The 16,393-nt window shown below is 42.2% G+C and overlaps 1 protein-coding gene and 1 long non-coding RNA gene across 7 annotated transcripts in view; one reads left to right on the top strand and one right to left on the bottom strand.

The window, feature by feature from the left end:
* plch2a (phospholipase C, eta 2a) overlaps positions 1-16,393 on the bottom strand; it is a 94,365-nt gene that overhangs the window by 75,806 nt on the left and 2,166 nt on the right. For 5 of the 6 annotated variants that reach the window (XM_081703274.1, XM_081703280.1, XM_027011278.3 and 2 more), the window contains exon 2: positions 12,844-13,398. In XM_081703274.1, coding sequence (XP_081559400.1) covers positions 12,844-13,006 — 163 coding nt within the window. In that variant the 5' untranslated portion in view covers positions 13,007-13,398. Of the gene's footprint in view, positions 1-1,191; positions 1,328-12,843; positions 13,399-16,393 lie in introns of those variants that run through there. The other variant, XM_081703277.1, reaches the window with a different exon arrangement.
* Positions 72-5,001, top strand: LOC113578190 (uncharacterized). The gene is made up of 2 exons (XR_003410712.3): positions 72-1,238; positions 4,651-5,001. It is a non-coding gene; the product is annotated as an uncharacterized LOC113578190 (long non-coding RNA).

Raw genomic sequence — 16,393 nt, 5'->3', positions numbered from 1 at the left:
AAAATCAATAGAAATACAATGTAACCTGCGCTTCCTGCTCCTCACTAATGATGAATCAAATGTCAAAAACTTTATTGAATTTTGCTCAGTTACATTGCTCCTGCATCAAATAGCTCATCCGTTTCTACTGTTGGCCAGCTTTCTGCGGCCAAAACGAAATTTTGACTTCAACAACTGGGCTTGCAAAAAAATGTGCTAAAACACAATATGCGTCAGATAATAATCTTTTAAGGGAAGAAAGAAATGCAATTGTAGTAGATGCCACTTTTTAAACACAAGCAACCAACTGTTTTTCTGCCAAAAGAGAGTGTTGCCTCCTCTGCTCCTGAGTTTTTTTCTGGCTGGTAGTTCCATCACAGCCTAATTAGCACACATCTCCTCTATCTGGACAGAGCTAAAGAAAGAGTCACAGAAAAACGACCCATATCTTAGCTAAAGCATGCATGGGTGCCAACGGGAGAGGACAGCCTCGCCACAGCAGCTGTTCCACTATTACACTACACTATCACTGCTACAGCGTCTGTAATTTTTCATCATCAGCACGCTCCCCCAAACTCCCTCTGATCTGCAGTTCATTACCGAGTGCTCATTCGGTGCCTTGGAGCAACTGGCTCAATGTTCTTCTCCCCGCTGCTCCAGTGCCCTCAATACCAAGCCCTCACTTTAAAAGTGTCTGACAAAACGCGCAGCTTGGCGCAGCTCACTTGGACAGCGGGGATATTACGCGGAGCAAAAAGAAAGTGTCTGACAGCCAGGCGGCTACCTCGAGGGAACTGTGCTCAGACGAACACAGAATCCCTAACCACAGGGTGATCCAGGTTCCATGCAACTTCCCCGGTCCAGGTTAAATACCACCTGTGATGAGCACCACGGCGAGCACGTAACAGAACGCGCTTAAGCGGGGAGACCGGTGTCATCCCCTGGCTGGACGCCGGGGCAGGTTGCGCGTATCAGCCTGCGTTAACAGGCATGTGAGTGCACACCGACATTCCTTCAGGAGCCTGGAAGTGCGTCGCTCGAGAAGCGACGCTCGCAGCTACACCTCCGCGAGAAACTCGAGACTACGGCAGCACATGCAAGAGGCAATAAAAAAGTGCCAATTAAAAGCGAGACAGACCTTGGGAGAGCAAGAGGCATGCTACTGCAGGCAGCTTCTGCAGAATGATGAGACGCACAAGGAGAAGGACCTACTGTGTTTCTCTGGCAGAACTCCCAGCTCCATACTCCTCGAGTCTTCCGTAAGTTTTCGGCGCGCGAAGAGGGCACGCGTGCATGCGCGTGTATGTGAGAGGGAGAGAGCTCACGCAGCTTACACCAAGTGAGGGTAGTGCAACTGAGAAGGGGAAGAGGAGGAGGATAGTGTCAAAGTCTGGACGTGTGTGGGGGGGGGGAGAGAAATAGACAACAGCTGGCAATGAAAAAGGAAAGCACTGAGCACACAGCACACAGAGGTGAAGGAAGAGATGGGAGGAAGGAGGGACCTTAACGGGGAAAAGGGGTATGAGAGTTAGCACAAGAGCAGCAAAGACGTGATTAAAAAACGAATGACAGAAGAGAGAGACTGAGGTCCTCTGGTAGCTAACGCTCGGATAAGGGCAGTGCTATTTTGTCCCTGTTCCCCGTTGTCTGTCGGTCTCTTTCTCTCTCTCTCTTTCTCTTTCCTCCTCTGCTTGTCGATCTGTCAGTATCTGTCTCTGTTCCTCTCTGTTTCTCCCCAGAATGCTGTACACATGTGCATGTTTACTCTGATAGCAGGGCAGCAGTTCACCTGTTCTCTACCCCCTAATCTCTACCTTCTCTACAAAAGCCCATCCATAACAATTCCTCCCTCGGCTTTAGTTTTTCTAATTGTAATTTTTTGGACACTCCACGTCGATGAAGGAATGCACTCCCCAGCAGCCCACAGATGTTCCCGGCTGGGCCAAATAGCTTGTCAGGCAACACTAGAACTATAACCTTATTTCCCTAGCGCCAGCAGAAGGACCCAACCTGCAGGCATTCTTCAGCCTAGAGAATGTGCCAGGTGACCCTTGAGAATACAGTGAACAGTTTTTCTCCTTTTCTTGAGTGTGTGTTCACACGGGCACACAGGAGCTTTTCTTTTACAGGGATTCTATTCCTTACTATTCCATTCAGTGGTATTCTCATTTCTATATAGACATTACCTTGATACCGGGTCAGACACAAAGCAAAGTTTTGATCAGCTGTCAGCCAATGAAATCATACATTATACACCCCACAAGACATATGTGCCGCTTTCTGACACACAATGCCGTTTCTCCCCCACAATGCCAACTTTGCCTTGGAGCCCATGGACAGATGCCAGTAAAACGACATGGATCTCAGCAGTTGTTGCCCAGTGGGTAGCCAGTACTGCTCTAATAGGCAGTGCTATTTTCACAGTATGGATCCTAGCCTGTTCCACCAGCACTGGTAGACAGTGCCAATGGGTCCCCTAGGAGCAATTTAGAATTGCAAAACAAAGAGAAGGAGAAGTGGTGGCCTTGGTTGAAGCTTCTCCCCACGTTATTTGTTCGTGTGCCGCCTGTGATGCTCATCTCCGTGCATGGCATTACTGCCAGTCAGGCTCCTCTTGCATCAGCGTCTGAGCCCTTAGGCCTGATTGCGGGGCTCCTTCGAATGCAACATGTAACAAAGTCAGCACAAGGCAGCACCCCATGAATGGTGACGCACACTTGTGTACACACAGATCTTGGAGCCGGGGACCCAGGCTGAGTTTATGGGCTCGGGCGAATCCTCGTGTTCTGTATTTATTTGTGCAAATTCACCCTTGATAAGCCTTGATCTTACTAAGGCCGCACACTGGGGGAAATCATTTATTTATCGCTGTTGGACCTGACTTGGATGTGAACTGCTCAGTGGAATCTGTGTCAGCACAGCTGTGCTACTGATGTAATGCCACTGTTGTAATGAGCAAAAGAACCAATGAATGAATGAATGAATGAAAAGAGGAATAAATGAATGAAAGGATGAATAAATGAATGAATAGATGAAGAAATGAATGAATGATGAATTAAATCTTTATTGCCTCAATGTGATCCTTGCAGTACTTTGCAAATTGTTAAAGAATTTATAGAGCATTCTATAATGAATAAATCCTTATATTAATTAAATATTTAAATACCTCAGAGAGCAAAAAAGAAAGAAATTCTGTATAAGTCTTTATGTTTTCATTTAAAGGGACATTCCAAATGATTAACTTTTTTAATATATATGTGCATCTAATAAAACATGTTGCAGAGATGATCTCCTGTAGGTCCACTGTGGAGCACACAGAGAAGGGTTTACTATTTGTGTTTCGTTTTATGTCACAAATAGTAAAACTGCACTGTATAGCCGTAACCAGATTTATTCAAAAGAAGATATATTGTGTGTCTCCATACTTACATTTACATTTACATTTACAGCATTTAGCAGACGCTCTTATTCAGAGGGACTTACAAAAGTGCTTTGTCATTTACTCATAGAATATATCCTAGTACAGTACAGTGCTTAGTGAGCTGCCTTGCTGCCAAATGACTCTATAGGCAGCTGTCTAAGAACCTTATAAGAATATAACTTTATTGAGACACTCTACTCATTATGTCACTGAACATTCCTGCCCACTGCACTTCAATGGCATTTACTCAATTTGTACTTCCTTTGAAGTATGACTGATTATACATAAAGTTAACTAGATAGATAGATAGGTTTCTTACTTACAAGTGGATACAGCTGAGATTCCCCTGACAATGCTACTTCATTAATAACATTTGGCAAGATCACTGTAGAAAGATTATGCTTACTAAACTAGCTAAGATGTTTATTAGCCAGCTTGCTATTAAAACCATTAGCCTGGGGCTAATGTTAACATGCTAAAAACAGCTGGCCACACCACTGGCTGCATTGTTTCCATCCATTATCTCTAAACTAATGTTGCACTGCGTTGCTTCATGGGATTGCCACCCTGGCTGTGGAAGCATTCAAAGCTCTCTTGATATTGCCAATATAAGGAATCTCAGTAGGCAGCATGTTTAAGGTACCTAAGAACTGAGACAACCTTGTTGTCAAGGGCACACATTCTACGGCATAAAATGCTGTCTATGTAGTGAGCTCACTAGGTACTGAGCCTGACCTTGTGTGTGTAGACTGGAAGCAAAGCGAGAGCTTGCTGCCTTGTAGTTGATGCTTAGGTGCGACTAGAAAGGTCACCACGGTTCTCGCGTCTTGCAGCCTCTGCATTGCTTCCAATCACTCTGATACTGGCGGGTCGACGAAGTTAGCTGCCGCCACCGTGCACACACTTGGCCTGAGGATAGAAGAGAGTCGCGCTTGACAAAGCGCATCCATTGGTCACGAGTAGAAGCCCTGGCGCGTGAGCTGCTGGACAGTCTGTAGTCCCTGGGAACACCTGGATTGTGTTTGTCCAGACTCATTAACCATCTGAGGTAATTAGCCGTTCTAGTTGTCCCGGTGAAGTGCAGAAGGACGATAACTGTTCAAGGAGGCACGTGAGCAGCCTGTCTCAGTGGTGAGCAAATTAACCCATGTGCATTGGTTTTGCGTGTTTTGTGCAAATCGATTCAGTTCAATTTTCCGTTTCGTACAGAGTTTTTTTTACAATCAATGTGCCTAAAAACGGCTTTACAGAAATCCAGGCAAAGACCCCTAACAAGCACGCTGTCGGCAACAGCAGGAGGACGAATCTTCTTCATGAGGGAGGAACTTTTGAGACAAGCTCGACGGAGCTCGCGTCTTCATGTGGGAACTCGGGAGAGCACAGAAGAAAGCAGAAAGCTCAGGCTATGTGGAGTCCATTGGAAATCAGCCGCCTGAAGCATCAGCTCAAAGACAATTTGTCCAAATGTTTGCATGTGTGCCCACATGTGAGTGTGGCTCACAGTTCTCTCTAGATGGGTGTCCTCTATGGCCTCTATATACTGCTTTTGAGTTTGTGTCCATGCAGAATAAATTCATGCTGTGCAGCATACGTTCTCTCAACTATGGCTAGGCTTGAATTCCCTGGTTGGACTCACTCACTCCTTTTGCTAGTTAAAGTGACTGCTCCCTGGACAGACTATTGGAGCTTTTCTTTCTGTGGCATCCTTCACTGATAAGTAGTCTCAGCAGAGGGATAATAATAAATAATATGTTTCATTAAAGCTTTTCAAAGATGTGAATTACACTGAGGGTTTGCAAGGAAACTACATGTGAAGTCTTTATTTTCATTATTAAATTACCCTTCAGTAGAACTCCCAGGGCCAGTCAGACTAGTTTTTCTAATGAATATTAAAAAATGTACCAGATGCATTCAGTGTGCTTACTTTTCCTCAAAGGAAACTGTAATGACATCTACTCAGAACTTGTGCCTTACTCAGTCTAGCCACTGTTGTGCACAGTGCTCTTACCGTTGAGTGTTGAAAGCAACAGCTCTCAAACCCACAGCTTTAAGAGCAATACATCCTCAAAAAGGCTAATGTTGCTAACAATTAATGGCAGCCAGTGAAGCACAGTTAGCTTTATGTATCTTGTATAAAGTTTGCTACATCCTCTTCTATTCAAATCTCTTCTAACCTAACAGTGACAAAAGACTTACTTGGCCAGGTGGAGAAGGGAAAAACTCATCAAGATGTTTTCTTGAAGCTTTACATTTCATTCCAGTAAAAGCAAAACTAAGCTTCTTTCTCTGGTGCCTAAACACACATTATTTTATCTTCTTTAGGCTGCAAAGCTTTAAAAAATAATAGAGAAATGAATGGTAAGAGAGCTAAATCACCTTCTCCCACGAGGGCTGTGATAAACTGCACTTGGCTTGTCATTACTCCTATCTGAAAAAAGCCCACTTAGGCACGCTGAATCTGGCCATTTGCGTATCATAGCCTCTCAGACCTAGAACATCCTAATCACTCCTCTTGGGTGTCACTAATACTGCCACACAACCGGCTGCTATGGTAATGAGACTGAAACAGCACAGAGTCAAATGCATACTCTAACTGTTCCACTTAGAGGAAAACAGCACTCCCGCATAATTATATCCATATATAAGGACCATAATGTGTTTTAAATTTCTCAAGAATAAATTAAACAATTTGGTCCCTGGATGTGAGGTTGTTTTTTTTTTCACACATTGAAATACACTGTTTGGCTTAAAGGATGTAGACGCCTGATCATCTCCTATATGAACTTGTTGGACATTGCATTCCAACCCCATGCTTAACCATATGAAGTTGGTCCTGCCTTGGGGGTTGGCCTAGCTGTATGTTGGAAGCATATATTTGCCTAAATGTCTTTGTATTCTGTATGTAACATAACAGTATGTAACTAATGCACCTAGCCCAAGCCATGAAAAACAGCCCAAGGCCATCATACCCCCAACAAACTTTACTGTGGCATTCTAGTGGGTAGTGTTCTCCTGGCAAACCCAGATATGTCCATCAGACTGCCAGATAGTGAAGTGAGATTTGGCACCCCAGAGAACACGTTTCCACTGTTCCAGAGTCCAGAAGTTGCGTATTTTACACCATTCCATCTGAAGCTTGGCATTATGCATAATGAGTTTAGGCTTGTGTGCAAGTGTTTCTTCCAAGAAATAGCTTTTCATGAAGCTCCCAATGCACAGTGATTATGTTGTTGATGCTTTCAGGGGCAGTTTGGAATTCTGTAGTGAGTGAAGAAACAGAAGATAGATTTTTTTTTTAATGCACTGCATGCTTCAACTGTCATTGGCAATGCTCTGTGACTTTGCATGTTCTACTGCTTGGTGGCTGAACTGTTGTTGGTCTTAGATACTTACATTTCACAGTAATGGCACTTACAGTTAATCGGAGCAGACCTACCAGGGCAGAGAGTTCACAAACTGACTTGTGGCAAACTTAAATTTACTGAGCTCTTCAGTATGACCTGCTGTAAATGTTTATCTATGGATATTGCATGGCTATGAGCATAAATGTTTCAGTAAACTCATGTTTTAAATGATTTGGACTTTTTTGTCCCATCTTTGGCAATGCAGCAGATCTTTTTTATAACATGAGAGTGTTGGCAGTTAGGGAAGGCAATTGCTTAAGCAAACTGTCTTCCAATGAACCCTGAAACAGCAGCTTTTCAGAAGAATGACCAGCATTGCTTAGTACCTATCAACGCTGCCACATGACCAAGCATTAATGGGAGACAGCTGGTGTCTTCAAATCCCAATGATACTGGTAAACTGTAATAAATAATAAACTTCACTAAACAAGTTGTGTGAAGGGCTGGTCACTCAGGGGGGTCATAAAATTATATATATTTTTAACTATAAATTTATGGTGTGGATATTTCATTTTCCCCAGGGCACTGGCGTTCAAAGTCTCAGAGAGGAGATGGTTTACATTGCGCTGTGATGCCGGGTGACAAATTGGTACTGGACGCCCCATTGAAACATGCTCTGCAGATTATAGGGTAAATACATATTGTAGATGCAAAGTATTTGATCGTTTGGAAATAAACACTATCTACAAAATGAGCTACACTGATATAGACATGCCTTGGACACCTTGCCTTTACAAGATCTCACGTTTCAATGTGCTTGTACAGTTATAAAAGGTTTTGTGAATACTGAAGGCACTGAAATGCATTTTTACATTCCTTTATAAAACACAAACACACACCTCGGCTGTCTATCAAAATGCCAAATAAAGAACACCTCAGCACCGCATTTATAGAAAAATCTTTGCAAAAGTGACCCATTAAAGCAAAACCATAGCACAGCATAGCAACACCACAGCTTAGCTTTTTCAGATTTCTGTGCGCTAGCATTTGTGGCGCTCTGCATTGCGGCAAACAAACAAAGCGCCAGAGGTTGCAGTTCCAGGGCAAATGGCTGTGTATTTAGACCAATACCCTTCATCCCCCCACCTTAGCATATCGGCCCGATGCGTCCGTCTGATAGGGGCCTGAGCACCTCATTGGGGCTAGCTGAGATCATGAGCCTGGCCGCAACCAAGGTCGCATTTACAGTGAAGTACCATCTCGTACGCCGACAAACATCTGCTTTCACCGATAAGACCTAATGAGTTTTGCTTCTTTCTTTTGTGTCTCTCTTGGCATATTTTTCCCAAGGAAGGGGGGGAAGAAAAATCTATTAAGGAGACATGAAAATGGAATATTGAGCTCGGTTAGACGACAGGGGGTTCAGGTTTGTAGCTGCTGAAGCATATATATGCGCTGTTATACATGCAAATGCCAAAGTTAACCCTGCCAATCAAATGACTGGTGCATATATTAGCTTCATGACTTATGTATGAAGAGGGTGAAAGCCGACTCCCTCTCTTCATGCCGAGATATTGAATGTTTTTGTTTTTCACAAGCATGCACTCCAGCCCCGCCTGTGCTCCGAATGCTTTACCAACTGGTTTAATCTAGTCATATGCTGCCCTGGCTTCTGGATTCAAACCCATGCGTGCACTTACCAAACATTCAGACAGCAAAGATAAAATTAAACACACTTGCAGCTCCTTTAATGCACCAGTCCTGCACCAGTAAAAACAAGCCAGTAACCTTTGAAAAAAAATAGTATAATCTCTTTCAGGCCTATTGGTTAATCAATATGCCTGTATGACAGCGCATTGCTCAGTATGAAATATTGAAAAAGGCCGGCCGTGTGCGGTGCGGAGCAGACAGTTCACTGGTTTGGCCTCAGGCACCTGGCTGCATACTACCAGAATACAATAACACTGTTGGCTGTATCCAACCTGCGTTATAAGGCCCACAGCTCTTTACCAAATCAGAAAGTAAAGCAATGAATAATAAAGAGAAACTTTTTAAAAACAGCTTTTTAAAAAACCTTTTTGCTTTTGCAAAAAAACCTTTTTGCTTTTTAAAAAAACCTTTTGATTTTTTAACATTCTATTAAAAAAGGTTCACCACAGTAAAAAATGTAAAACCTGGAACTTGTTTTTTTTTTTTTAAATTCATGAACCAAGAGAGGACAAAATGAGTTTGGTACTGTAGCTCAGGGATGGGATGAGGAGGAAGCAGGAATGAACGCTGTAGGATTCTGAGAAGCAACTTGGTGGTGCTGAAGCATTGAAAGTATCCAAACTGCAAAAGGGCTCCACCATTGAGCAAGCGCACATACTAAAAAGGCATTTTGTATGTTTACTACGCTCACAAAAGATCAGAAGCCGTCTTGCATTAATTTTGCAACAGCAACAACCCTGGTTAGAGGTCTGTCTCTTTCACTCTTCCCTGTGTAAACGAGAATCTGAAAACCAAACTCAGACATCACTGTAGGCAGAGCAACAAGGGGGCATCCTCGCATGAATTCGTGAAACTGTAGAATTTCAGAAAGCATCAAACACATCTGTATAGCCCCCTGAACAAGCGTGGGGCAAAATGTACCTTTGATCAGAATGAACAGGGCCAGTGCCACGGCCTGGTGGGCAAGGCCACACTGTGGACAGTTCAGCGTTCTACACTGTTACTGCCACTTTCTTATTATTGTTTCACTGCAAAATAAAAAGTGTCCATTAAAAGCAGGAAATGTTGCTACAGTATGAGAGTAGTGGGAATAATTAGTGATAGATCTATCAATATTCTCTGTCGTGGGGCTGAAATGTGTAATAGCCTTTTTTTTAGCATGTATAGTCTGAAACACAATATTTGACCTGGTGATCCCAGGTGGACATGGAGAACTCGGGTGCAGTTCCGCCGCACTCTCTCGCCCCTCGACTGCTGTTTGGTTGTCCCACTAAGGGACTATGTAATGCTACAGTCTTACACTGATGAGAAAAAAAAGAGCAGGAAGGGGATGCTAGCCCAGGTCGGCAATATGGTTGCTTACAAGAACGTGCACCAGAGCGGTGTTTAAACAAAGGTGTCGGGGCCCAGCAGTCACGTAGACAGATGAGATTAGAAAAGGGAGGGGAAAGTAGCTGTTTAATTTTGGCTTGAAGATTGTTCATACTCTCCAGGGCAGAAGTAACCAAACATTTGCAGACTTCAGGTTTAGCAGGTGTGAATGAGGCAGCGTCCCAGTGTAATCAACAAAATCAATGTGTGACATGCCTCATGTCTGAGGTCAACTAAGGTCGGGGGATAAGCTAGAGCCATGCTAAAGATATTTTACATAATTTAGTCAATCGATCAACATACTTTAAAAAAGCTCTAAATATTTGAACTGTTAATATTTAGCTGTATATTTATCATTTCTGATGTCTACATAAAAATCTCAACTAAATCAACCACCAGCATAATGCCAATAAATATATAGGCTAAATATAATTAAAACATATTGGTGCTTATTATAAAGTGTTCTGTTTTAGTGTTTACATTGGCTATCTGAAAGCATTTAGGTATCCATAAAATGTGTGATGCTACAGTGCAGGCCACACCCCTATACCTACACACGTAGACCGCATTAGGAATGGGGTTTAAAAATGAACAAAAAGCTAATTTAAGCGGCTGCTGCTGCTATTGACTAAAAATAATGCAATTCAATTTAGAACACAAACATATGCTGTATAATGTAATAACACATGCCTTTGGGATTAGATAATTGCACTTTTTAAAATAATTGTTTAGTCGAGAGAGTGAGTGTCTGTGTCTTATGCAAAAAATGGAACAAATTCTGCCCTCTACTGGAGACTTGTCAATAACACTAAGACAGTTTAAACAAAAAGATAAAATTGAGGCATAAATAACAATAAATTACAATTGAAATAAAAGGAGTGTTTACATCATATGTGTCTATTATTGCTACAGTTTCTTCTTTCATTGGCTATATAATTTACAACAGAAACAAGACCTGGACTCACGTGCTTTGTGAGAAAAGTGTTGAGAAGAGGTGTGAAATGGCTTCTCAGACTAAGCATGACTCAGGTGAGCTCCCCAGTCAAGAGCATCACTGAAAGTGATCAACCACACTGACATCAATAAAAGGCTTTTCTGAACCACCCCATCCCATGTGAGGTGTACTTGAGGCCAGCTCATATAAACACACTTAAACCAAGCTTTTGGTTACCCAGGTTTTTCACAACCGTAGAAGGTTGACTGGCAGTAGTGTTATCGCAGGACATTCCAGAACATGGCGTGCATAACAGATGTGCCGTAGCCTAATTACTCAGTTGGTGCGTAGGGCTGATGAAGACGGCCTGAGCTGTTCGCAATCACGCGTTTGTCGCTTGGCCACAGCGCGCCCGGCCATGGCCTGTCAGGGCGTGTTGTGGAGTGATGCAGTAAACAGGGGTCTGGTTTGTCTGAAATCAAACCCGAAACATGACAACACACTAGATTGGAGACAAGCCAAGGCAAGGTACCTCTGCGTGGTGCTAAACTCAATTAGAATGAATAGGTGTAACGGCAAGACAGTTAGAGGCCAAGAATTGGTGACCCAGTTTTCATGGAAGGCAGGACCAGAGCTGTGATGTTCCTCATGCACTTCATGAATGACAAAATGACCTCGAGTCATGTGAACTGTCCTTCAAACATTTCCTTTCCAGGAATTTTCTCATCAGAATAAAAGCATTGGTGTTCAGGGGTGCAATTAAGGAACACAACAAACACAAGCCTTTCAGACAGTTTGCCACTGTCACACAGGCACAGGTCATTTCGCATGTTCCAGAATCTGTTCATATTTATCACTGCTACAACACTTCTGACCACAAGAAATCCTAAGGCAGAGGTAACAGAGTAACCAGCCAGGCCACATTTTTTCAGGAACATTTCAGTCAATGTAATCAGGAGCTATTGAACCCTGGCTTCAGGTGCGGGGGTAGCTGGAATCCAATAAAAGGCTGGGACACAACAAGAACATGAGCAGACCAGGGGTTCCTGGAGGGCGGCATTAGGAAGCTAAAGCCTGAGAAATCATTCAAGAGGTAAAAGGGGTTGGCTTGTTTGGATGCTTGCATCCAGAACCACTCGAGAAAACACATATATAAAATACCATGTCTACACAACCTATATGATGAATAGCTAATTATTTGTTTTGCACAAACACTGCCTTCATGAACCGCAGGTGTCAAGAGAGCTTCGTGGCTCTGTATACATAACAGTCTGACACACCACAACAACATATTGTAGACTGCTGCACATATGGAGCTGGTGAGAAAGCTAATCAGGATGTGCTTTCCAGCAGGATTCCATTTCCAATTCACCAGAAATTCATTAACAATAATTGCCCATTGCTGTCTGCCATTATCATATGCTAGCATATATTCATGCCAGATAGTTTAGTCATTAGCTCCAGGCCATTCAAATGTTATGATGAGGGGTGATGATTCTTTGAACGGTTGTTATCTGTACAGGCTTCGAAAGCTTTCATTATAATAGTCAACTAATAGTCTACAGTGTACAGTAACAGTAGAATAATACAGGTCTGATCACATGTGGAGGTAATCCTGACAATGCAGCATGACAGGGAAATGTACAATGAAATGAGACACAATACAAATGTTGAAATAGATAACTTTAAAACATAATTAAAAATATCACTGGATTAAGTACTATGCTAGTCATGCAGCAGAACAATTGCAGTGTGTTTTGTGTCACATGTTTTGTGTCACACAGCAAGCAAACTTGTTTGGAGTCACTTTGTAATGGAGGATGGTATTACATGTTACCTTTCTTCTTTTTTTAACCCCTTGTGTGGTAACTGACTGAAACACAACATAACCATAAGCACCAAGCCTAGATCTGAATCTATCAATCAGGTGAAAAAATATTCCTTGTTACAGCAGATAAGGACAAAGACATTTACTGTCATGTCATTATAACTCTTCTTTATAGAGAAAAGGCAGCACAGCACAACCACTAGTCTGCAACAGCTTCTCAATATCCACTTTTGGACTCTTAGCCCCATTCACTTACCAACAGCGGTGAAGTTGGCAGACAAGAAGAAGTTCGAGTGTCTGCTCCGGAAAGAGTCACTGTCACTGGTGAAAGCCAAGGACTTCATAGACAGACTGGGAGAGTCTATGTCTGCACTCTGCCCTCCAGATTGCAGGGATGCATTTAAAGAGACTGTATCCATGGTATTTAGTTTCCCTCACCTTGGAAAGCAAAGGTGAATGTGTACAAAAGAGCTGAGTCCAAAGTCATTTATGATCTGGTATCACTTTGAAGCCAGCGGGTCCTGTCGACTCCAGGTATCCACAAGGTGTTGGCCAGAACTGGATATCGGCTATTGCATCTCAGTTCTCGCTTAGTCCGAGGGATGCCAGAAGTTCAGTAGACGTTCCGTCGACATCCCCAGTGAGCCTGGAGTGGTGCTCTGAGTTTATAGTGTCTGGGGGTGGCAGGATGTCTGGGTGGAGGTTTGACTGATGATGGTGATAATGTGAAGAGCTTCCTCTGTGGGTTCCACTACTTTTCTAACCCCCAGGCAGCTGCTCAGTGCTGGGGCAAGGTAGAGTGAGAAAGGACCTGATGACACAATGCAAACATGTACAGATTAGGTACTTCAAATGCACAGTATGTGGACTTTCAAGACCATCTCCGCAGATCAACAGAAATCAACTGGGGTTTTTTTTATGTATGAACATTAATGCTCTTTATTACACAGCCATATTGATATGAACTGTCACAAATTCTCTTAAAGAGATCTCAAACATAAATTCCCGCACAAAGAAAATTGTAAGGGGAGCATAGAAACACTTGCTGTGACATCTCTATACAAATATTTGTTATGTTTGTACAAAGCTGTCTGCAAATGAATATATGCCAGACATTGATTTATAAATGTAAACAGATAGTAATGCACACAGAAAACAGACACGTGCAATGACTCAGTGTAGCATTTCACACCAGAATAAGCACAATTGTCTAAGATGCATGCAGAGAAGTGTAAACATAGTTTCACAATTGAGCAACTTAAATAACTCAAATAAAGTTAATGCCAGACTAACCTCTGACACTCCTTATACAATGCAGTAAAACACAGCATGCAACACTGGACAGAATTGCGAATGTTATTCAAAATGTGCAGCCTGCCCACTCGGGGTAAAAGGTCACCAGATGGAAGGCATTGTGATCCTAACCTTGACATTTTGTGAGGATCTGATGCTTTTCTGACATTGCTGTTGTCATCCAGTCGATCTGAAATTCAACCACTGCAAGCTGTGGAAAGCTTCAGTTCCACATTTTGGAAAGTAAATATTAAGATCACACTGGGGAACTCTTGCTTTGCAAAAGATTCACTGCTACGCTGAGAGAGATTTGTCGCCTAGTCCTTATTTGCTTATATCTCTATGTTTTTCAACTGAGAAAGGGCGTAATTATTCTCCATGTAATACCTCATAACGTAATAATTGGCAACATGTCTAATTAACACGGGTTAATTAGCACTTTATCAGCGAGGACCTTTACACTGAGCATGAAACACGAGATACATGAAACAGGCCACGTTGTGTCATCTTTCATTCATTTCCTTTTTCCTTCAACAGAGACGTTTTGAGCAGAGAGAAAAATAAGAGAAGGCTTATATTTGAAAGATGAGTGCTGACAAGTTAAGGAAACACCTCTCCATTTTTCTACATGAGGATTTTATTTGGCAAAAAAAAAAAAAGAAAATGGCCACTACCCAACTTTCTTTTCCTTCAGCCCAACACACCCTTCCATGATACAGACACACACACATGCATGCACTCACTCACACACACACACACACACACACACACACGGTCAAACACAAATCACTTGACTCCATACTGCACTTTAAAATGACAAAACCACGAAGGACCTGCAAGGAGTTGTGGCTTAGACAAAACTTAAACCAACTACCTCCTCACGTCAGAACAATGGGACAGTGTTGCTTCTGAGCGGCTGCTGGGAAAGGCTATGACAAGTTTGGGCCTGAGGGCCACACGACTAGGCATGTTAGCAAAACCGAACACCTGGCTATAGGCAACAGGCAGGACAGCATGGGGGAAACCACCCAAACATCTGCTGCCAAGTGATGGGCCTCCACTCGAAGCATGACAAATATGTCTGGTTCCTACTGATTCCCGTAGAAACAGGAAATGAAATCTGTGCTAATCATAGAGCAATATAAATAAAAAAGCCTTTTCGAAGTACTAAGCAATCCATAGCAGGCTAATTAAGTCAGAAACAAATAATCAGCTATTCCAAGAGCACATTTACTGGTTTGCAAAAAATACTTTGATTTGAACACAAGTCAGTGAAACTGAATGCAATTTTTAAATTAGTTTATGCTAACTGATGAGAACTAGAATTGCAGTCCTTACTTTCTTGGGACAAGTGTGAAATGGAGAAAGTGGAAAGTAAACTACTGACAAGTAGAACAAAAACACCATGTTCTGAGGGACAGTAAGTAGGAACAGCGAATCAGGAAGGCCCCTGTCTGATCTTTCATCCCACCTGACTCACTTCTGAATCTCCCTATAGTAAAAAAACAAAAGCTTTTGTGTACCAAGCCATTTAGATTGCTGACAGATACACAAGCGTGCATGCAAGTGCTGGCCGTTAATTCTTTACCCTTGCACAGCTACTGTGAAGGGCCGCTGTCACTTCTGGGCCCTTCTGGGCCCATTTTGGAGAGTTGCAGGTTTATATGCATATTGTTCTAGCAGGGATTTAAACTACCACACTATGCCTTGACCAGCAAGGACTTTGCTGCATGCAAGAGATGCAGTCATCTTATTTGTTGGTCACACTGATATGACAACCTGTGGGCAGATTACTGAGAGAAGATACATTTGAGGCCCTGAACAAAAACCCTTTTGAAGAGGCATATTTATTTTCAACATGACCTCATGTTAATCTGTCATACATTTTTAACGATAGATGCTGTCAACACACTTTCAAAGAGCATGCTTGCAAACAACAGCGATCAGCACTTTAGCAGTTGCATTTATGATCCAGCAAAAAGCAGCACTTTAAATAATAACAAAAATCAACAAATGTTCTTATTTAAATATTGTACATACATAAGGGGATATTCAGCCATAAGTTGGGAGAAAATGAGTCCCGTTTCAATAATAGTCATCGCATTAGTGAAATAAAGATTGCGTTCCTCATGAAGGACCAGCAGTAAGGCTGGGTAAATGTGGTGAAACATGGTGGAGTTCTGACAGTTGAGCAAGAAATGCAACTCATGAAACATGCAGTGCCACTTGCTTCCAAAATTTTTCTAATGTACTTTTATGGAGTATTTAATGTTATTACAGTCTTCATCATTTACATCACTGATTAAAGTTTGTATTTTTAGGTTTGTGTTAGCTTGCAGTTTTTTTGTTTTTTAGATTTTTTGTGTTAAATGTTTTGCTTTATCCAAAATGCTCTAGGAACTAAAATATGGAATACAAATTCTCCATCTTAGGGCCTTTATCATAACAGCAAATATATGTTGACAAGATCACACATATGGTAATATTAGATAAGAGATTACTTAAAATACTTG

The sequence above is a fragment of the Electrophorus electricus genome, chromosome 20 (assembly GCF_041902795.1).
Source record: "Electrophorus electricus isolate QZ-2024a chromosome 20, ASM4190279v1, whole genome shotgun sequence".
Taxonomy (NCBI): Eukaryota; Metazoa; Chordata; class Actinopteri; order Gymnotiformes; family Gymnotidae; genus Electrophorus; species Electrophorus electricus.
The sequence above is the reverse complement of the archived record's forward strand: the minus strand, read 5'-3'. Positions and strand labels throughout refer to the sequence as shown.